The 23,685-nt window shown below is 44.8% G+C and overlaps 1 protein-coding gene across 1 annotated transcript; it reads left to right on the forward strand.

Moving 5' to 3' along the window:
* The first annotated feature begins 197 nt into the window (after positions 1-197).
* LOC141473842 (atrial natriuretic peptide receptor 2-like) lies at positions 198-23,451 on the forward strand. Its single transcript, XM_074161446.1, has 8 exons — positions 198-434; positions 2,234-2,368; positions 2,629-2,803; positions 3,227-3,325; positions 4,063-4,154; positions 4,684-4,821; positions 22,592-22,773; positions 23,352-23,451. Exons 1-8 carry the CDS (start codon positions 198-200, stop codon positions 23,449-23,451), a joined length of 1,158 nt encoding a protein of 385 aa, XP_074017547.1.
* The last annotated feature ends 234 nt before the right edge of the window (positions 23,452-23,685 follow it).

A 23,685-nucleotide genomic window follows, 5' to 3' on the forward strand; every position in this document is an offset into this window, starting at 1 on the left:
AGTGCTGGATGGATAATGTCAATCTATCACTTCCTTTCACCCACTATGAAGGAATCTCTTTTTTCATCCCATTCCTGGGCTTGGATGAATTTGTGCCCACTGAAGCCTTGGTAAAGGGACTGCATGACGTACAGAGCTGCCTACTGCAGAAGGGACAGGAAAAGCTTATCAAGAAATCTAAAGAAATCCTGTCCACAATGAGCCTTAAGATTGGTCTGTTAGTGATAGCCTGCCTCATTTACCCCACAATCCTGATGTCCTTCAAGCAAATGACAGATTGGATACACAGTTATGCGAGGAACATCAAGAAAAAGACAGAGGACTTGAAAAGGGAGAGGCAGCTAGCCGAGGACCTCTTACACCAGATGTTGCCAAAATCTGTGGCCAAGCAGCTAAGGAAATGCCAAAAAGTTGAGGCAGAAAACTACGATCAGGTTAGCAAATGGAAAGGATGCTGTCACCAAGGATAGAAAAGTATTCACCTAAAAAAGCACCTACCTTGCCACTGTTTGAGGAACCTGGTTTTGTACCCATAGTTGAGTGTGAACGGAAATCCAAACATTCACGATGGGTTTTGGAAAGCGCTGTGCAATGTGCCATGAAGCACTTAGGCCGATGGGGAAAGAAGAAATTCTGAAAAAAGAAATTCTGAAATTTCCAGAAGCGTAACTTTAGATGTCAAAGATTCTATGTTGGCAAGTTGTCTTCTTTGGGTTCAAGAGCCTCCTCATGAAAGCCAGCCAGCATCACTAGATCACAAGTACACAGGAGCAAGAACTGAGTTTCCTCCCTGTGATGGGACGTAGAGAAGGATGAGAGGGACGGATGATCTCGTAGCCTCATGTGTGTAATGTAACGAAGCCTGTTGACATAAAAACGAGGGCAGAGTTTGGCCAGAAATCCATTTATTTGCAGCTCTGCCTCAGAGCATGGATGCTGCCATCGATGCTGAATGTGGCGGCTGTGCCCCACAGCCACAGCCTAAAGCCTCCAGCCCCAGTAATTGCAATTCTATTCACTCTTCTTCCCCTGGATGCTCCGTTACTGTCAGCTGTGAAACACAATAATAAATGTTTGCATTTAATTTGTAGGTGTCATTATCAAAACAGCAACCTGTAATTGCACAATTAATTACAATTCACAATAGTCATGACATCAAAAGTAGCTGAACCAAGGCAGGGAGTGAAAAGGTGGCTCTTCTGGATGAATTGGGATTACCAAAGACAAAAACAAGAACAATTTCAGTTTAAACACTGTCAAAGTTCAGGCAGCACAGAGAAGAAACACTTAATTCTTTGCCAAGAGCTACAACACACATCTCTCTTCCTCAATTCAGTTATTATGGTTTCTGTTGTTCTTTCTTTTATAAATCTGATTTTTTTTTAAGTTAATTTCTTTGTAAATTACTTGATAGTGACAGAGATAAAAATCACTTGTAGGAAAACAAAATCCAGTTAATATTTCCTAATTCAACAAGAACAGAGACAGTGCTTGAGTTTTTATTTCGCAGTTTGTTCAGATACCCAGTTGTGATCTCTACCACAGTCTAAATCACTTTAAAAGAAAAATTAGGCCCCACTACAAGAAGTCTGTAGATCACTGCTCACAAGATTCAAAGAATTTGACTTTCAGTCTCCCGTCTAGCTCAAGGTATTCAGAGAAGTGATGATGATTCAGAGAAGCAGATGATAAACTTTGGAGATAAACATGGAAATGGTCTAAAGTTGCAGCAGGGGAGGTTTAGATTAGATATTAGGAAGAATTACTTTACTGAGAGAGTGGTCAGGCACTGGAACAGCCTGCCCAGGGAGGTGGTGGAGTCACCATCCCTGGAGGTATTTAAGAAACGTGTAGACGTGGCACTTCAGGGCATGCTCTAGTGCCCGAGATTGTTGGGTTGTGTCTGTTTGTGAGTGGGTGTGGGGTGGGGTGGTTTTTTTGTTTGGGTTTTTTTTTTTTTTTGTGGTTGGACTCGATGATCTCAAAGGTCCCTTCCAACCATGAAGATTCTGTGATTCTGTGATAATTTATCTGTCAAAGTAACAGAGAACACTTCAGAGCCAGAGCTTGTTAATTTAGGATTATATCTATTCAGTTCTGCAGCGCTGGTTCTCTGTGCAGCCTGTGCCTTAGGCTGCTCTATTCTGAATTCCACAAATCCCCAAATCCTTCAAAGGCTCTGCCGCTGCTGCCTGGAGACCTCAGCTTCACGCTTTCCTTCTCCCTGTGACAGGTGACGATCTTTTTCTCGGACATCGTGGGGTTCACAAGCATTGCTGCCTCCTGTACTCCCTTGCAAGTCGTTGAGATGCTCAACAATCTGTACGTCTGCTTTGACAGCAGGATTGAGTCTTACGATGTTTACAAGGTGAGTCCAAACCTGCAGGCAAGGAATCTGGCAGTTGCTGAAATCTTTCTTACTTTGTTCCCTGGTGAATCTCAAATACACCAGGCCAGCTGGCCAAAAGCCATGAAATCCAAGAGCCGTCACGGCACAGGGACTACGCCACAGCTTGGCAAGTGGCGGACAGCTGAGCTATCTTTGATTTTTATTTATTTTATTCTGATCTCCTTTTGAAAGAAAAGCTCGGTGCCTGCCGCTCAGTGACACGTGCCCCTTCCCATCAGGTGGAAACCATCGGTGATGCCTACATGGTAGCGAGCGGCCTGCCAGAGAGGAACGGCACCAGACACGCTGACGAGATCGCCAAAATGTCTCTGGATCTGGTGGCAGCAGTTCGTCAGGTTGTGATCCCTCATATGCCAATGGGCAGGCTGCAGCTGCGGGCTGGGATACACACAGGTACGGGGGCCGAGGTGGAGGCAGGAGAAAAAGAGAATAGGACGCAGTCTAATCATGTGAGGAGAAAAGAATTCTACCTTTCTGTATGAGCCATTGACTCCAGGACGAGTATTTCTCCCAGTTCTAGTAGTAACAGTGGGGTGAAATGACTTTTGTTGCATCAGCATGGAAAGGACTGTGAAATTAGTATTGGCAAAGTGCATCTTCCCCTGATATCAGCACCAATTAGCTACAGCTAATCAAATTGTGACTTCTTTCCTTAAGTAAACGCTGTGCAGCCAGGCCCTAGATGCACTGAGTATTCCCCATTCCCGTTGCTCTCTGAGGATGCAGAGTGACTAGCAAAGGTGTCTGCATTTGGCACCTCCCTGCACTTTTTCTACTTGTTTCTTATTGGGGTCTCTCTGCCTTGCGTTTCCTCAGGACCCTGCGTGGCTGGAGTTGTGGGTTACAAAATGCCTCGGTATTGCCTTTTTGGGGACACTGTAAACACCGCCTCCCGCATGGAGTCCACCAGCTTGCGTAAGTGACTCGGGCACAATCTGTGCGTTCCTCACGTGCCAGTCAGGTTCACACCTGCACTATACATCTCTTAGGTACTGCAGCGAAAGGAAAAGCCCCAACACCTCCTCACACTGGGCATGGCTAAAGGTGAAATAAGGTTCTTACAGGAGAAGGAGCATTCTCTGTGATACGTCCCAGGCTACAGACCTCATTACCATAGATCTAAAGAACCAGCACACGCAGGACCTGAAGTCCCCACTATTCCTGTGCATATACTAATTATCAAGTAAGCAGGAGAAACTCTTGTGTATTCACGTGGGCGAGTCACATCCCTTATGCCATCGGAAATAAGAGGAGAAAGAGGGTGACAAAAACCAAATAGCACAAGGTAAGCAGAGTTTGCTTTGAAGGACTTTAACACAAAGGCATTAGGTAGAAGCACCACGGCTACACAGAAGAGGGCAGTGCGTGTTTTCTTGGTCCAGCCTTTTACGCTGCCTTAGCTACCAGAAACACTCATTTTTACTGGTGTGTGATGCTGAACTGCTCCTGTGTTTTAGGTGACATCTGAGTACAGTGGCACAGAGTCCTCAACCAACATTTAAGGCATCTTCCCCTTCCCTATGCTTCCTCCTCAACCTGACATTTTCCAAAGAGAAGGTAGAAACGCTGCACTGATAAACACAGGAGGGCTGGTGTGTGGTCTCTGGGAATAGGGGAATCCTTCATTTCTATTGCTCTGTTCTGAATCCTAGCGCAGAAGATCCACATCAGTTCTGCTACATATGATGCTCTTCTCACAGACGACGCATATGAAATTGAACTGAGAGGAGAAATTGAAGTCAAGGTAACAGCTCTTCTGTAACTTTGCAACAGCAAAGGAGTTTAATGAGATAGGAAGGAGATATGATAGATTGGGCCATTGCTCTTCTATGAATTACAAGTCAATTTTTAACCATGTCCCCAAGGTTCTTTTGCTAATTCACTTGGAAGGGCCTATACATTACTCCTCCTAATTCATGCAAAAGTATTACTGTGTGCTCTGAAATGCAGCTGCTCTGTCTGCACCTGCACGGAACCACATGAATACGGGTGAAAGTGTTAGGACTCAGTTACAAAGACCCATGGCTGTAAGGCTTATTTTAAACCCTTAGCAATACTGCCAGTGAACAGCAAGGCCTTCTTCTGAACTGAAAGAATTAATAGCACCCAAACTGCATAGAAATTACAATTCTTTACCCAAACACCAGCCCCTTATGAGAGAAGAAGAGATAACAAGTGCGGTACAGGTAGTAACCCTGACCATAGTGATTCTCTGCTCTCCTTCACATCCCATGAAAACAGATGTTTCCTGCTCTCTCCTTTTCTTGGCCCAGGGCAAAGGGAAAATGAAAACCTACTGGCTTCTTGGTAACAAGAACTACAGTGTGCAAAATGACAGCCTGGTGTGTCACTGGAATCCAGCGATCTCCAAGAAAAAGAAGATGGAAAGCAGCCAGGGATCTGTTCAACAAGTAAGGAGGTGAAGGCTTAGCAGGTCCCAGATAACGGGCCAGTCGCTAAGGGCTAAGACATGTAGAACTTGAGTCTTTGTACAAGTACAAGCTCTAACGTGTGCTCCCTTCTGTTGATAGCACAGTGCAGGTGCTGTGGGAGCAGCACTGGCTGAGCAGAACCCTGACAGTCACAGTCACGGGAGTCCCAGACCAGCCTGGAGCTCTGAGAGTGCCACCCATGGCACGAGCCAGAAGCAGAAGAACGGCTGTCATCAAAGCTCCCACCACAGCCTCCAGGAGAACCTCAGCTCATCGGGCTCATCTGCTTTGGGGCAAGGTGACAAAGGTGCCAGTTTAGAACACAGGGCACAGCATGGAGACCATGGTATTAAAGCAACGTGGAAGAATGAGTTTCTGCCAGGTTTTGTAGAAGAGATGTGACAGGATAAGAAACAAACTGCCCCAGGTACACACGCTTCTTTTAAATAACATTCACTTTTTGTCCTTAGCCATAATTCCCATTTTTAACTAGTATGTTTACTTGGGAACCTAAAGCACCAACAGAAATTTAGAAAGGCGTCTCTAAACAAGGAGAAGCTACAAAAGTGCAGGTGGAGCTCCATCAGGAGCATGAGTGGTAGGTAAAAGATGTACAGCAACGTGACTCCTTTCACGCCAGTAAAGCTATATTCTAGATTTATATTTCTGGGTGACAAAGAATCTAGCCAGAGAAGTCCAGACATAGTGAGGACACTTTCAGAACCTGAGCCAGCTTATTTCAAGCCAGCCTGTACATCTCTCCTGCACACTATCGTTTGCAAGGCATGTATAACTGTAGATAGCAGGAGGGGGAGTAGCAAGACCCCGATGGAGAAGAAGAGGGGCTAATTACTCTTTTTGATGGCTGTTTCAGAGATGCAAATGAAGCGGAAACAATATCTAATTACTTCTATTAAGTCTCTGCAGCACTTTGTCTTTCCAGCTGCTCTCCACTACAGAGGAATCTCCTCACTATACATGTATCGTTTCCCTTTATCCAGTCACCAAGGGGGAGGTGGTGAGACAAAGATGCAGTCTAGCTGTATGGAATATAGTAGAAGGACAAGCTATTTCTCCCATCAAATTGTAATTTGCTTTTCTTGTTGGAGGACAAGACTCCTCTGCAGTGATAACCAGAGCACAGTAAATTCCTCTTCTACACATCACTCAGAGAAATCAAAGCAAACTGAATTACTTCCTCACACTGACAATTAGTAACTCTACATGGAGTTCAATTAATTTATAAGTGGGCTGCACTTATCATTAACCCTATCTTGCTAATCACCTTCTTTGAGCAATTCCAGAGTGAGGGAACCATTCTGATGGGAACAGAAGCACAAGTGTGGGGGAGAGGGTTTGGCCTGTCTCCTCTCCTGACCAACAGGTTCATGTAGAGCATTACTACTGCAAAAGAGAAAGACCTTAGGAGATTAAAGTTCCTTTTAAGGGAGGCAAGGCAGTGCTTAATGGTTGTAAAAAGCAACAAAAATAAAGGTATGTATTTACAAGGAAGTCAAGCTTGAAAAGCTGCAATTGGTCTTTGGTTTTATGTGTTCATTTATTTATTGGCCAAAATAAAGTAGCTTTATGAGCTTCAAAGGAAGCTGTTTGGGTATCTCTTTGTCATTCACTTGGCTAATAAGAATGACTGAAAAACCTCACATAAGTTGTCTTCTTACAGGATAAAGCCAAGAGCTGCTCTAGTGTCTTATGAATCAAGATCAGGTGGCGTTCTAAAAATACATTCACAAGTTCAAGCCAGAATTATTTCAAGTAAATTAAGTGGTTCAACTCATGCAGGATTGTGCTTCAGTGGTCACAATGGTCACCCCAGTCTCACAACTTATAAAAACCTAACAAGATATTTTGCCCTTCTCAGGCACAACTTCCCTTCCCACCTTCCCAAATCTCAGAACTTGTCTACATGGAATTCTTACATTGGTGCAAACGCAATTTCGTTTCTAGTGAAAGATATCTGCAAGCACATGGTTAAGATTTTCCCATTAAGGCAGCTGACAAGTTGCTCCAATACTTTCACACCAAAGGAAACAAATGTAAATCATATTACAGCAAGCTGCATCACAGAAAGCCATGAGGAATACAAATCAAACACTTCAAAAAAAAAAAAAAACCAAACTCTTTTTAAAGTTAGTCGCCTTGAGTCCAAAGGGATGATGGAATGTTGTTGGTTTTTTTAAATGCTTGATGATGTATTACTGGAGATGTGTGGAAGCTGCCCAGGCGTGCTCACACAGCGTTAAACAAACATACAATCACATGTACTCAGAACCACATATATAAATGTAGGTTGATGCCCAGTACTGATACCGAAAGGCTGGAATCCTTTCATGTGGTTCCTGTCAGCACTCAGCAAGTGGGATCAAATGTGGGGAAAAAAAACCAAAAACCAAAAAAAAACCAACAACAACAACAACAAAAAAAAACAGGAAAGAGGGGACTGAGAAAAATGTTGAAGAGCTATGACTTTCAAGTCAGTGAAGGAAAATGCCGCAGGTGCACATGTCCCTTCACAAACAGGAATGAAAGGGCCAGCACCGGGGAGAGGGAGAGGGACAGCTGGGTACCGCAGGGCAGCTCAGCGCCACGGGAGCCCCATGCTGTCTCTAATTGTTATGAAAATCCTGGGTCAAGATCAGAGGCAAAATTATTTGCATGGAAAATTGAGCCTGTTCTGATCTTCATCTCTTCAGAGGCTTCAGTGTGGATTTTTAATTGAGGAAATAGTAGAAAATGGCCCTATGTGCTTGATGATAGACGGCAATTAGTGTTTATTAATGAAACACGCTTTGGTTCAACTCTGAACAGTCCCTCTCCAGAGAGGAAGGAGGAAGCGATGAGCAGTTTTTATGCATACGGCTGATGCTTTGATATGGTGGCTGAGTTTCCAAAGATTTTTGGGTTGTGTATGCCTACCATACAAAGCCTTGGGGTGGATGAAGGCTGCAGGTGTACCGGGTTTGCTGGGTCTAACTCTGAGACTGACTTCTGGTAAGATGAAACATTTTCTGGACTGAAAAGTTGGGTCTGTATCAGACTAACGCCAAGTCTCGAGTTTACTCTATGACGGGGTAGTGGATTTCAACCTAGTCAAAGGCACAGAGACATAACTTCGACCAGACAAATCCTGCAGGGATAAAAACAGTTTTTGAGTTTGACACACAAAGTCAGTTTCTCCATAGCTTTCCCTGAGTATCACTCAAAGGTTTCACCTCATCTCCATAAAGATCATATGGATTATTTTAGCCACCCTGCACCAGTCACACTGCAGAGTCTGGAAGATAAACCGGCCGGGTCCTCTCAGCAGCTCTAGAAACAAGAATCTCTGCTCCTCCCTTCAGCCAGCCTGTTCACAACTGAATTCTCACAAGGCCAGAGCAGGGTGGTCCAACAATCAGCATTTTCCTCGACTGAACGCCAGGTGTCATTACAGACCAGCCTGAGAAATGGTGCACTCGCAGTCCTCCAAGCAGCCTTTTGGGCTGCCAAGAGAAGACTGGACTCCAGTCCCACACACACTTTGTCACAAGCAGTGAAAGAAGAAGGGAATGTCACCGAGTTGCCACAGCATTTTCCTCTTGAGATGGAGAAGGACAGAGAAACTAGAAAGGCAAAAAAAGTCTTTTAAGATAAGGTGTTAAATGGGAACGTGCCCTTGAAACCAGAGAGAGGGTAAAAAGGGAGGCAGGTTAATAAAATGAAATAGAAAAGAGCACATATCCTGGAGTATTTGCCAGCTTCTAGCTGGTCCTGATTCCCAAACCCAGTCTGACAGTGACTGTTCCCTACTCTCACGTATTCCAGGACAGTTGGGATGATCTCTATGGCCCAGATGCAGAAATGGAAGCCAAAAAAAAAAAAAAAAAAAAAAAAATCTAAAATCAAGGCTGAGCGCTTGACTCTGCTAACGTCTGCTCAATGACCTCCAGTAAGTTACCTAACCTGTGGGCTCTACACTGCTTTTCAGGCTGTTAAAATATTTGTTATTAAAGACATGTCAAAATTAAAAGGGGGAGGAGAGCTGAGAAGAAAAACAATTCTTTGAAATTCATCGGTTATGCCAGTGACATTTCAAAGGTCCTGGCTGATACAGCTAGAGAAAGCAAGCAAAAGCTATCCCAGGCCGTGCAGTAGTTGGGGTAACTCAAGTGCTCACCCAGAAGGGAGAAGTCCTGTCCCCCAAGTCCCTTCTGTCCTTCCATTAATGCGCTGGCGTACTCCCAGCTCCTGCTGGGATGCTCAGTGCATGAAGCCCTACTGCCACTTTTGTTCTCGTCCATTAAAGCCCAGCTGGAGCCAAGTGCCAGGGGTTTGGCCTTTCGAGTATTCAGTAACACCAGCCACTTTGCATTCACCTTATGTGAGCCAACAGTATTTTTAGTCCTCAGCTGAATGATGGCAAGCTGGGAGGCTCCCCTGGCTAATAGTCTCCCTGCAGAGGCTAGGCCATATACCCAATGACCCCAGCAAACCCCAGCGTAACAACCTCGGGGGCTATTGTCCTTTGTCTCATGTGCCTGCTTTCAGTCCTGCTCAGAAAAGGCCCCTTGGACAAGTCAGGCTGGGATCCAGTCAGAGCCCCAAGGGGTTTTTGCCTTTTCCTATTTATTCTTCAAGACACGGTGCATTGGGGACTACAGGGAGTCCATTAGCCGATCAACTGACCTGCAGATACAAGGAGCTGCTTAATTAGCAGGTCTAAAGGAACATAAAGGGAGTGTGTGTCACTCCCAGGAGAGTGACATAAAGACAACAGCTGCCTGAAAACATTTTTTTGCTTTCCTGTTTAGAGAGTTCGTTAAAGACATGGCTTTTTTACTCTCTGCTAATTAAAAACAGCAGTTCAGGCTTGCATTGATCCTTCAGTACAAGAGCTCGCATAATCAAACTCACGGAAACAACAAAAGGCAGGAGCATAAAACCCCAGTGATTTTGTGGAGTTTGTGCTCCTTGTCCTCATCTCACAGTAATTCCTAATTTTTCTGCAAGTGCTTTTTACTTGTTCTCAAAGCGGTTCAGAGCTGCACAGCAGAGACAGACATGAACTGACCTTGCTATGGGATCAGAACCAGAGTTTATTGACTCCTAGGCCAGGGCTCATCTAGTTATGCCTCAAAAAGAAAGGATGGTGATTAAAGCAACTGTGCGAGGAAATCACAGAGGACACTGAGTAAGTCCATTCACTTTACTTCTAAATGTCATATCCGGCCGCAGCCAGTCCAGAAAACAACAAGTTCTTTCTATTGCAAAGTCCTTGAAATACAGAACAGCTCATCCAGATTAGACCAGATCCAAAGAACTTTGTGATGTGCCATCACCTGAGTTCCTGCCTCTCTGGAACATTCCTGTCCTCGCTCCGCTCAGTATGGGTCTAACGGTGACAGCAGTTTCCCCACTGCACCGCTCAGTATTTCTTACTGCCCAAATTTAGGCTGACGGAGGCCTTAGCTGTGGACCCTAAGGACTAGGGATTTTGTTTTTAAGCTCTCAAGAACACGCACAAGGTAGGAGAGAGTCAGGATCTATTTCAGGAAGGTGTTTGTGGCAGTCAGGCTAAAATTAGACCATTTGTTCCTAAAAAGACTGTGTAGAACGACAAGGATTTGGCAAGAGGCTCTTCAGTTGGGAATGTGACACAGGAAGCGCCTCCAGGGCTGCTGGCAGTGATGTCACCCGGCTGCCACACGGCGGGGTCCTGGGAAGCTCCGAGAGCGAGCACTGGAACTTGTTCAAGCCACTCTGTATCTGCGGGCGGCTGAGTGCGGAGCAGGGCGCGAGGCAGAAGTGTCGACAGGCTCCACCGCTCAACGCGCCCAGATAAGGGAATCTGTAGCCATGAGAGAGAACTGTTATTCTTGCACTATTTGTGATGGGCTCTTCAGCAAAGTATCAGTCCCCTCTTCCTGTCATGCCCCCTCCTCTTGCTGCTCCAGGAATTCCTGCTTTCTGAACTCTCTGCCCTCCATGCATGGCTCACCAGCACTTGTGTTTAGCAGCCTCGAGCCGGCGGGATCATCATTAGGGAACAAATCAGCGGGCACTGCGCCGAGGAGCTCAGCCTGGAAGGACGGGACATTTTGTTGTCTCAATGAAGGTACTTGCTTTGAAGCTAAGTTAAGGAGTACCAAATCAAGCCCTCAGACCTGTATAAGTAGGGGTCTGGTTTGAGGTTTGAAGTACAGTAGTATAACGATTAGGGATGTGCAAAAAAGCTCTGGAAAGCCATCCAGTGTTACAGTTTGGAGGTATAGAAGTTTTAAATGCAGCCTCTCTCCCCCAGTAGAAGCTTTCTGGTCATTAGGCAATTACTGAGTATCTGCAAAGGCTCTCATTCATTCTTAATACCCATGTGAGACAGGGGAGCATACACACTTCGTGCAGGGGGAGAATACAGAGACAAACAGTTGCTCAGGCTGCAGACAAGATCACGAGAGTGATGCACATTTCCACTTCGCAAAGCAGTACTTTAATCATCGGCCAATCCTGTGTCCCATACAATTACAGAATAAAAGGCCCGAAACAGCTAAGTCTTAGCTAAATCATCTTGCTCTCAATGCTTGACACAAATAAACAAGGAGAGAGAACTACAGAGAGAGGGAGAAATGTGCTCTAGCAATTTGGAGAGCAGGTTATTTACAAAACGAACAGCAAGACAGCACCAGATCTGTCTGTAAGTGAGGTCTGTTTGGACTTCAGCGGAGGCTTCCCGTGCTGTGGGCACTAACGTGACCCAGCCTGAAGGTTTGTCTTGGCTCTGACTTCAGCGATAAGCCCTGCGGCTGTTGGAACCTTGGACCAAAACAAGCCCTCAGCTTTGTAACCCACTGAGCGAGACCTCAGAGCTAATTCACCTTACAGACCTCTTTTTCTTTTATTAAACTGACTAATCTCCTTCTAGTTCACATCAATTCAAAAACAGTTGAAACTATTCAGTTTATGAACCAATAGTCATAATGATTTATTTTTGCAAGAAACATTAAATTTTATAGAAAATGTAGTTTACTGTTTTTCTTCTGTTACAACATTCCTTCCCTCCCTTCCACTCCCCCAAAACCAGTTGTAGCCATTAATATACATCTGTGTCTTTCCTCACTGGTAGTTTTGAAGCGTCTGGAGGGAATCACTGTTCTAGCTGTGGTTAGAGATTGGAATCCAGAATTCACTTTAAGCCTCCTGGACTTAAAGAAAGGTCAAATTCAGAGCAGTCTAGCTGTTCAGGTCCATATGCCTTTTACTCCTTACTGTCTAAGGGCAGCTCTGATTTATTAGCATGTCATCTAGCGGATTTGCACCGTGGTTCACCTCTACCTCTCAAAAGCCATCTCTCTGCGCTAAAATATCATCATGTGCTAAAGTGTCAAAGATCTCCTGGTCCTATTACACTTGTCAGGTGCGTCTGACCTATCTAGGCTAAAGAAGATTGCTGTATCATATCCCTTCTCTCCTCCATTCATTCTTCCCATGGCCAATATCTTAGGCCTTCTTGGTCATTTCCTGATCTGCTCTGGCCTGTGATATGATGTCATGGCTCACAACGGTCTTCACACTTCAACACCAGGCAAAAAAATGCGCTGCTATCCTCAGAGAGGTGACATGGTAAAACAAATCCTCTTGGTCAAACAATGCAGAAGTTATGTGAAGAATCTCCAGTGGGCAAGGGAAGCTAAAAGCACTCTCTGCCTCCAAAGTTTTGTGGCATCTATCAGCTATGCAAAGAGGAGCCATACGAGCATGTTGGTTTTAACTAAGAACAGTTAAGGGTTTTCAGCATAGGCACCTGTTCACAAGATGGGTTTTTTCAAAGACAGGTTTTGAGTGCTCAAATGAGGACCCTTTGGAGAGCTCTCCTGCATTCCAGAAAGCACCAAAGCACTATTTCCTGTAAAAAGGATTAGTAATGCATCCAACTCAGATTGTGTGGCTGTATTCTTACCTTACCTGTCCATTACTGCTTACTATCGCATTGCTTTCCCATCCAGCTTTTAAAGCAGGGCAGACAGAGACCACTCTTGGAGGAGAGACCGAGTGGATACACAGAGGAAATTGCTCCCAGATCAGGAAGTTGAGGCAGACATGGATCAAACATACTCTTGGACCTCCTACTCTCTGCAATGGGGCACAGCAATGTAACCAGGGTGCTAAAGTTGAGGCTTAAAAGGTGGCATCTAGGGCCCCATTTGAACAGGCCACAGAGCTAAATCATGGACAGGGCAGCGAGTTCACCATTTCCTACAGCCCATCAGGCACACACAGACACAGTGTACAGCCCCTCCATGGGCAGCTGCTACTCAAGCCTGACCCCTCTACCGCGTGCGAGCAAACTGTGTGCAAAAAAGGTATTTGCTGACTTGCTGACATGAAGCTGTCTGTGCACACATGGAGCTGTAAGCCAATTTTTTAAATTTGTGCAAACGGCCAAAACCTTCCCTACATCAATACAACTGTATCATTTATGAGAGTAAAGAGTTTAGCTCCACATAGGCTGAAAATCCTTCAAGGTCTGGACTGAAACACCCAGAGGGAGAGAGAACTGAAGCTGTACCCATCCAGCTGATCAACAGCGACCAGTCTCATGGATTCTCCAACTGGTTGACAGTTATATTAACTTAAGTACTAACTTTAGCTCTCCAAACATGTAGTAAACAGAGGACCTCTTCAGCTTGGTGACAAAACCCCATTCGTTTCCCCATCTATATAAGCCCATTGGAAGTGTGGGTATGATACAACTCGCCTTTACACAGAGCTCTTTTTTTGTGACCTGAAGCTGACAGCACACATATAGGAGGAAACCTTTGAACTCTATATTGTCCTCATCCTGAAGCTAGGTTTAAGCTCTCTTTTTGCAGTGATTAAACTATTTTGGTTAGAGGAATGATTCTTTTACCCATTGGCACAGCCCCAAGGGTTTCAGCTTTCTAGCAGCACTCAGTTGCTTAACACAACTGTCTTGTGTCCCTGTAAATTAATTGAAATCCTGTAATTCCAGAATAACTCTGTCCAGCCCATAGCCACTAAACGTTTGACTCAAAATTGACATTTACAGAGAGATAGGGACTATAAGTAACTTGGAGTGAGGTCATTACTCTCCTCAGCACCCACAGTTAAATCTGCCTTCCCCCAATCTCCGGTATTTCAGAGAGCACATTTGGTGTAGGCCCTCACACGAGGAAGCAGCCCCACTACTGTACATCCCCTAACTCGCACTGCAAGCCCTGACATATAGCTAGTCCACCCATTTCTGCTTTGCCCAGACAGCAATGGCTAGACAGTGCATCCCAAAGAGAAACGGCTGAGTCCAAACAAAGTTCAGGGTGACAATTCTTGGTGACAAATCTATTCTAACCAACAGTATTTCCTCTAGCCACCTCAATGTCACCACAAGGGCACATGAGCAATGCAGCCCCTGGGGACTCTATAGAGAAGGCACAGGGCCTGATACCCCTGTGCTGAGGCTTTGTAGCAAGTGACTAGTGGGAAAGGCAGGCCCATGGGGTGCCTAATGTGACAGGGGAGGTGTGAATGTGGCGCTGACAGTGGAGTTTATCTCAAGCATGAACACAGGCTCCAGCCCTGTAGCCTGAGCACCTTATCGTAGAAGTGCTTGAAAGTGTTAGTTTTTGGAATGCTACTCACCCATCTCACTGTGCTGACAAGCAACAGCTAAAATATCCTGCCTCTCTGGACCACAGCCATGCCATCCTCCACCACAAAAGGATGTAGCTATTTCCAGAAGCTTGGCAAACACAGTGAGTATTTTCTGGGAAAACAAAGAAGAGTTGTCAAATCAAGAACAGTGGGTGATAAGAGTCCCCATAGCTGCACTGAGTTACTAAGAAAGAGCAGCTTAGCTAAGCTCTGGCCGAGGCTGCATTCCTCCCACCTCGGCTCACCCACCCAAGGTGGGAAGGAGCTCTCTTCCTGCTCACACGTAGCTTGATGTCCATCCACTGCAGACTCCCAGGGTGGTCTCTCTGGCACACCCAACCACTTGCCACACTGTGGCATGAAGGATTTGCCTTCTAATCCTAGTGAGCAAGCGTGGGCACATCCAAATATCCAGTTGTGCCTGAACTGATGAGAGGCACCAATGAAGAAGACTGTGAATGTAATCGGGAGGAAGAATAACACACACATGAATTCTCTGCCAAACAAAAATCAGGACAGTTTATCTCCCTGTTCTCCAAAAGCAGGGACCTAGTGACACAGCTCTAGTTAAGGAAAGTCCACGGGTCTGAGATGTGTTAAAACTAATGGACAATTGGAATCCTGCTGTGGGAATACAAAATTGAGGTTATGCACAGTGCCACTCTCTCACAGGCTGAGGAAAATCTACAGAGTGTCTAGTGGAGGACAGGCTTTATGTAATGATTACATTTTTAGTTAGTCAAGTTATTCTTAGGTTCATCACCAGTCTGTGAGGGGAGGGAGAGGGGAAGTAAACAACCACAGCAACATCTAGGATAGGTGCCATTTCATTCCTGTAGGTGTTTAGCCATTTCTAGAAATAGCTGCTTCTTCTGCACACTCAATACTGACAAATGGCACGCAGCAATAAATAGCACAATGGGATAGTGTGACCACTTGCCCCTTTATTTGGCTTCTTGGCTAGCAAACCTTCTAGATCAATGGGCACTGCTGACAGTGCTCTGAACTATTCCAGGATGTGCTTGGTTGCAAAGAAAAAACTGGCAAGTGTTATCCCAGACAAAATGCTCAAGAAACGTCCTCCCCAAGCTCATCTCTTCTCACAGAAACTTACATTCTGCAAAATCCATTCTAAGAGTCCAGATCAACACATTTAGTCGTGGATCTAAACTTAGCCACCAACCAGAACATCTGACACTGCTGTACACACAAACTCTTATATGTCACGCACACCCATTCATATATCACACCCATAACACGTGCCTTCCCAAGACATAACCACTCACACGTTCTTACATGGCTTCTAGAGTCTAAAGCCTGCAAATGAGCCACTCAACCCCTTCTGGTACTGTACGTACCATGTTCTTGAATCAAAGATCATTTTATCAAAACCTCTCACAGCGTCTGATCCGTTTTCTTTTTTTAAACCAGAACTCGTTCTAACCGAACTTGGAGGCATATTCTCTATTGACCAGAAGAGGTCACCACACACCTGGTTAACGACGAAGGCCGCCAACCCGAAGTACAGATGCTAGGTGGGACCTCACAGGAAGGACCCCCTAGTTTTGCTTCGAAAATCTCTCTCAGCTCAAAACAACTGGGGATATGTAATCTCCATGCTGCCCAGGAACGGCTCGCTTTCTTCCTCCTGTCAGAGGCTATGAGCTGCAGAGTAATGTAACAGCCTTTCTGCTTTCTGTTGCTAATTAGCTGTGTGCTTTGCTATACAAATAATTTTACAAATCCAGGCCTGACTTAGCTCCCACTGAAAGTCCAATCTTTCTATAGTAAGGTAACAATAGATAATAATAGACCAAATAGACTTCAGTTCAAATACCAAAGATATCTAATACAACACAGAGAATAAAAGACTCAGATTCTTAGTGCAAGACCAACCTAAGAATTTCTGAGGACCAACTTAAAAAGCAGGGTGGGGGAAGACTGGCTGCCACAGGACTAAAAAGACCTGCGTGGTTTAAAACCATGCACAGCTAAGCCATGTTTTCAGCTGCAGTGTGAATATCTACAAATTGCCTGTGTAGACATTCCCACCTTTCCAAAACAACTGGGCAGCAAGATGCTCTTCACCCTGCTAGAGATGCAGCTTAGCCAAAAATATAGTTGCAGGTGAGGATTTATGGGATGTGAATACTTCTTTAAGCCTCTTCCTCTCAGTGGGCACCAACCAAAACTCTTGTGCCATTGCTCCAAATACCTCAGCTTGTTTTCTATTTGTTTCAGGATCCATTTTACTAGTGTCTCTAAAAATCCTGAATTTTATTTCAGCTGATCCTACAATGTTTGCCTAGATTTCATTCCCTTCTTACTTCTCACTTTTGTCCAATACAAGGTCCCTCCTTTCTTCCCCTCATCCAACCATGATTAATCTGAGAATCTTCTGCAGCACTACAGCCTCCAAAAGCCGTCTGTGTTTTTCATAGCAGCTCTCTGGCAGTTTTCACATTTATTTCATCTGTTTTACACTGCTCTATGACTGTTGTTTGCATCTCTAACTTGATCCATTCCCTCTCCACTTTTTCCTTTGAGAGCTGAGGACACCATTCGCTGAAGAGTGCTGAACCGCAGGCAATTGGACTCTGTGTCTTTAAAGTATCTTGGGAAAAGCAGCTTGTCTCTAGATGTCAAAAGAATTTACAGCAAAATTGTTATAAACATCAGCAAGACTAGCACAGAGCAAAGTCAGGGATCTTTAGCATCAAGCCACACAGCAGGACCTAAAAATGCCCCCATGCATGAAGAAAAAGCTCCTTTGAGAGATGAATCATTGAAAAGGGAGCCAGAAACACCCACCAATGAATCAGTGGATGTTGCGCTTCTCTCCCTAACGCCATCCAAGTGCTGGCACTGGGGGATAATGAGAGAAGTCAGACTGATCACGGCTGCTACAGGCCAGATACAGAAATCCCATGTGGCTTCTTTGCTTCCACCCCTGCTGTGGCAGAGATCAGAATTGGGCCCAACTGCTCTCCGGCAAGCAGCAGCGAGCCACAGAGCACACCCAGACAGCTATTTGACTAGCACTGAGCACAATCTCCAGCTATTTCATCCCCTCCCTCACTGCTGCTTCCCTGCTGGGCTTCATTAGCATCAGCAGAAAGTGATAAATGTGGCTGACAAACCTAATGTTAAAATTTTGCCATCAAAATCCAACGCTCCAAAACCACCTACAACCTGCTACTAAATGCCAGCCTGCTGCCCTCCTTGTCCTCGGGTGGCCCAGGCCCCTTCTTGTCCCAAAGAGCTACAGAGGAAAATATCCCCTCTTCATCCCCAAAGGGAATAGTGAGCATTAGTGAGAGCAGAACAGATCAGGCAACGGCAAAATGCATTCTTGGGACCCCAGAAGAGCGGGGTCTGCACTGAATCTATCCTATTACTGGCCTTTACAGCCCCACAGAAAGTGCTGCTGGTCAGGAAAAGGAGCGAGGAAATGTGTGCAGCAGGGTGACCAGCCCACAAGGAAAGTCCCAAGTCACCCAATCACAAAGGTTTGGTTCACTCCCCTCAGATGGGCTACCACAGACACCAGAAGATCAGAGTTCCTCCCAGGACACAGTCCCAACCATCCCTGAGGCTGGGACCAAATTTTCCTCTGGATTGTGCTGGTGCAGACCCAGTGGATACATTCCGGCTTTACAGCAGGTAAGTGAGCTGTGCCAAGTCCCTTTTCTGCAGAGAGAACTGCTGCTGCTGTAGATCCCTCCTGCATCAGGCCCATGCTGTCAGCACACAACCCAAGGCAACAAAGTGCCAGAAGAGCAAGCAGAGCACCTGCAGCTGGGCAATTACCAGCCAAGCCTGGGCTCACGATGATGCTGTGCACTGAACCCTGCCTCAGCTCAGCCTCTGGACCACTCGGGAGAGGGCAAAGAAGGGGGACAATCAGGCAAATGCTTGGATACCACAGCGAAATGTTAATGTCTCGTAATGAGGGGCCCCTGGTGCCAGCTTCCATCCAGGACTTGGCGATCCCGCTTTGATGAAAGTGCTCCAAAAACATCATTGCCCTTTCAGCCAGCTGCAGTGAGCCAGGAAATGCTGGCCTGAGTGACTGGGAAGGAGGGGGAGGCCGAAAGGGGTCACTGAGCTGGGAAAGAGGAGGATAATGAGTTACTGTTCTAATGGTACCTGTCCAAGCATGCCACGCGCTATCGACTTCAGAGCTCGCCTTCCTTGCAGCAGCCTGTAGAGGCGAGGCAGATCTATCCCCAGAGGATTAGTATGCCCTAACCCTACTCTTCCAATAAGAAATAATATCTCTGCTGGTACAGGAGAAATCTCTCAGTAAGCTAGGAAACAATTTACTGTTGGAGATGAGCAACACATGCCAAACTGCTGCCTTCTTCATACTTCCTTCCACGCTATATGGAGGAGTTGCCGTATAAATGAACATTCAAATCACCTCAGAAACGGGCACAAAGCCATTTCCTGTCTCCCAAGTATCTTTTACTGTTTTCAGGGGTTTCTCCCTTCTTATAGACTGAAGTTTGGTGTGGAAGCCTCTAACTTAACTGCACCATCCCAATGGCAATTTTTTAAATTGCTCTGAATATTCAGACACTGATTTTTGACACTACTCTGAGCCCTGAGGAGATCCAGAATGTAAAGCAAAGACTTTTGCTGGATGGTTTTCTGTTTCTAACTACTTCTTTCCACTGCACTATATCTGATTAGAGCCCAGCTGTTGACTAGATGGACTGAAGCTGTCCTCATTGTCTCAGTTATGCAGCACTCTGTGAAACACACTCACATGCACTCTCATTGTATTGGGAGACGGAACATCCTTTTGTTCTGCCTATGGACAGCATCCAGCTGCACAGTGTTAGGATGAGAGACACTGACATAAGTTGCAACAAGGAAAATTCCAATTAGGTATTAAGAAATAACTTTTTTCTTGAAGATTTTCAAAACTTCACAAGGCACTGAGCAATTTCATCTAAGCTGGCTCTGCTTTTAGCACAAGATTGTACCACAGACCTCCAGAAGTCATTTCCAACCTTAATTATTCTGATTTTACCGACATAGTCCTAGATGAGGACTGTGCTAGTGTATATACTTCCAACAGTTACCAGAGACACAATTCAGCAGTCCCCCAAAACAAGTTCAAAGATCCTGAGGTGAAGATAATTTATTATCCACATACACGCAGACTTGTGAGAAGCCAATCAAACCAACAAAACAACGCCAGGCTTTTTCAGAGAAGAGATGACCCCGAAACTGTCCTGACCTTCTCTTACGGTCTTGTTACACTGCAAAATACACACCTCAAACCACTGAAATGGTGATTTCATCTTCTAGTAAGATTCAGGTCAAATGTGGTTTTAATCAACATCAACAACAAAGAAATCCCAACAATATAATAACGTCATATCTCCCTTTCTGTCACAGAGGGTTGTTTATAAGCTGCCTTCTTAGAATACCCATTTCTAGGGACTCATAACAATTCTGTCTTAAACTTATCTGCGGATGAAAAGACACTGAAAATGTTAAACCTGCTGGCACATCACAGAATCATTTTTTTCCAAGCTTTCAGTCCCAACAAGACTCTTAACCTCAAAGATCAGATGAAAAGTGCCAGATGGTCCTTCATTTCCATTTACTCCATACAGATTCAGCTTAATGGCCTTTAGCTTTCTGCATCATGTGTGTAAAAATGCAGTGAAAGATCAAGATGTATTATTGCTTACTCAAGAACATTTCCATTTTTCATATACAAAACACGCAACTCAACAGATTTTATTGCTGCTCTTCCCCAATGCACCCGGAACAGAAAAAGGGTCATTTTTGGGTATGAAACCTAGTAAAAAACCTCATTAGAATGGATGAGGTATTTGGAGAATCAGTTATCTCCATACATCTTCATTGGGGCACCAACACACCTCCCAGGTGCTTTTACAGCAGAGGGAGGTCTGGTCAACAGCAGTCATTTAAATACCCTCGAGACCCAGGCTAAGAACTGATACAGTTTCTTCTGCTCCCCATAACACTTGACAGAATTAATTTTGTTTGAAGCTGGTGCTTCAATTTATTAAAAAAAAAAAAAGTGAGACAGAGAGTACACCAAAGACACATTCTGATCCTGCAGCTTTTTAATGTACCTGTACATGTCACAAGAAAGGCTGTGCTTCCTTTCAGACTAATTTCAGATTTAATACAAGTTGTGTATGAAAAACTGTCAGAGAATACATAGAGGAAATGTTTTTATCTGGATCCAGGGGAGAAGAAGAATTTCTTCCTCAACTTAAGCCATGTAGAAGCTTTCTGTGCCCGTTAGCCTGGTTTCAGCCACCCTCCCTGTCACTCAGGCCAGTAACTAACACAACTTGTCATATTGTTAGGGCTTGGATTTCCCTTCTCCAAATCACACTCTTTCATCTCATAGGTTACTAATGCCGTATTATGATGTTAGGTAATAACACCTTGCTTTTACACAGCATGTTTTATGAGACCCTCGTCCCTCTGAATTGGTATTTCACAGTGACAAATGAGCCAGGTGAGCACGTAGTGGATATAAGTTGCTTCCTGTCTCATTTCATGCTTCTCTCACAATTATTTTTCTCTGGATGGAAAGGAAAGGTTTAGCAAGGAACACTGTGCTAAGCAAACTGACGTAGGTAAGTGGCACCAAGACAGCAGGCTGCAGGGACCTTCAGATCCACAGCAACAGAATGATGCTGCATTGCCTAAGTGTAAAACGCTCCTTTTATTCGCCATCAGAAAAGAGAACTATTTCCTCCCTCCTCCTCCTGGGAAAACAGATCAGAACCTCAAACCAATCCTTGCACTGGTTTGAATTCAAAAGGTAGACTTGGGAGGGGTTGGAAGAAGATATAAAGGCTGGTATCTGGAGACACAGAGCAGCACTGATCTGGAGAGACTCAAGGGGAGGAGGAATCAGAGACACCAAAACATGAAGATGAACCTGAAACTTCTTTTTTACCCTGGATTCTTTCTGCTGCTTATTGTCAGTCAAAACCATGCAAGGGCCAGGCCCATTTCCAGCTTCCAGGTAAGTGACTGGCTGCTCAACAGAACTGAAAGAAGCTGATGCTTCTTTAGGACTTAGACACTTCAGATTAGCTCTGTTTCTTCCAACCCCAGCTGAAGCAGTAGGAGACACTCCAAGAGATCATGACAGCAGGAACCCTGAGGCGCCCGGACACAGAGTCATTAAATAGAGGGAAAATAAAGTAATTGATTACTGAATTTAAATTTCTGATCGCATGAGGCAATTGAAAGGGAAATGTTATTTTCCTGTGGGGCAAATTTGGGCATTGCAGATTTAGGGTCATCCTGTGACCGAGTGAAGCAATAAACTTTAGAGTAAAAGGAATTTTTCTGGAAGAATTCCTATCTAAAGCCCTAAAGCAGTCACCTGCGTGCTGCCCCTGAAGCCCTTGGTTTAAGCTGAAAAAGGAATTAATGGGTTGTACCTGCATGATCTCCTCCTCAGCTCGGTAGTGCAGTAATGCAGTCCCTGCTTGCGAGCCCCAGAGGTAGAATATGAGAAAAAGAGAAAAGTGTGTGTGTGTGTGTATTTCTGTGTGCAGGAATTCCAAGTCATTAGCAAAACACATTTCAGCTACCTAAGGAGCTGGTGTTCCCAAATATGAAGTAGCCTCCCAATCTGTAAAGAAATATATAATCCTTCTAGCACCAATTTCAGCATGTCTCCTGTCATTGCATCACTTCTCTTATTATTCCAGGGTAACAACCATTTTTTCTTGTTCCTTGTTCACTCTTGACCAAGCCTTTTTCATCGTCTTTCACAATTTATCCCATAACCCAGCTCCAGGAAAGAGCTAACAGGCAATTTGTGAACTCAGGACTATAGAATACGGTAACAGCACAGAGCCCTAGAGCATTTTGAGAGAGCACACAGTGTTAGCTCAGAGCAGCTTGGTGAGCCAGAAGAAACTAAAGATAACTTCAAGTACTTTCATCTTTTGATAAATGTTCAGAATAAGTATCTCCAAATTTGGCACTGAGCATGGCTTATATGAAAACAATGACAGAGCTCCCAGAACCCCTTCTTTTTCTCTTCTCCACCTCTCCCTTTTTTCAGAGTCTGTCCAAACTGTTAGACGAGGACCTGGAGCACACCCTGGTCTCAGAAGAGAGGGACCTTGAGCAAGTTGACATGATCCCAACAGGTGCCTTTGATCAGCAAGACACTGAAATCCCGCGGACCCAAACCACCAGGGACCAGCCTGGGAGCATGTCCATGAGTGATAGTGCTGTCCAGAGGTTCTTCAGTGATCTCTTAAGTTTACCCCGTAGATACCGAGGCAGAAGCAAAAAGGGCCTCTCCAGAGGCTGTTTTGGTGTCAAGCTGGACAGAATTGGGTCACTGAGTGGACTGGGATGCTAACTGCTTACTATGGTAAGAGAAAGCCAGAGGCAGATGGTCTGTGTGTTCGTGTGTAACTTGCATTCCTATGCAGAAGAGCAGATTTAATTCAGCTTTAAGGAAGTGGTGCCTTAAAGTAACTCTTACCCTCCTATTGCAAACACAGTTTACTAATTTTGCCCTCTTCAGAATTCACTGTCATCAGATGTATACTTAAAAGCCATGAATGCCACATCTCTGCTTTACCTGCTTTCACTCCTCTCTCCGAGTCAGCTGTATGCATTTCATCTTGTCACAGAAGCCAGATCAGAGAGGTTTTCAGCAGCTCCCCAGGGATGCTTGTGTCAATCCAAAGAAACTCTGAGCAGAACAGTGGAGCTGAACCTGGCCCTAGAACAGTAAGAAACCAGTTAATTTCCATGTGTGAAATCCTGTTCACTTCTTTCTTTTACTTATTCTTCTGCTTTCTTGACAGGATTGACTTTGAGGTTTCAAAGGACCTGTTGCCTTTCAGTGAGATATTCAGCCCTTATTTACATTGGCTCCACCGATCCATCTACCACATCATATACTGAGCAAATTGCAGCCCACCTCTCCCCTGAATCACTTGGCCAGTAGAATACACTGTATATAGAATGATCTATTGCCTATTTGTATCAGAGTAATAATTTGTGAACATCTATCTGAAATGTAATTAAAAGAACCCATTTGTACTGTTTGTGCACTAAGTGTATAAATAAACAAGTCTCATTATGTCACAGATAATAAACTGTGTTCCACAATTTGGTGAATTTGCTTCAAGCCTTTGC

This window comes from Numenius arquata, chromosome 20 (assembly GCF_964106895.1).
Source record: "Numenius arquata chromosome 20, bNumArq3.hap1.1, whole genome shotgun sequence".
NCBI lineage: Eukaryota > Metazoa > Chordata > Aves > Charadriiformes > Scolopacidae > Numenius > Numenius arquata.

Coding starts and splice junctions, on each gene's coding strand:
- LOC141473842 (XM_074161446.1), top strand. CDS start 198: ATGAGCCTTAAGATTGGTCTGTTAGTGATAGCCTGCCTCATTTACCCC. Junction 2,369..2,628: donor AGTCTTACGATGTTTACAAG/GTGAGTCCAAAC, acceptor CCTTCCCATCAG/GTGGAAACCATCGGTGATGC. Junction 22,774..23,351: donor AGTGATAGTGCTGTCCAGAG/GTTCTTCAGTGA, acceptor CTTTCTTGACAG/GATTGACTTTGAGGTTTCAA.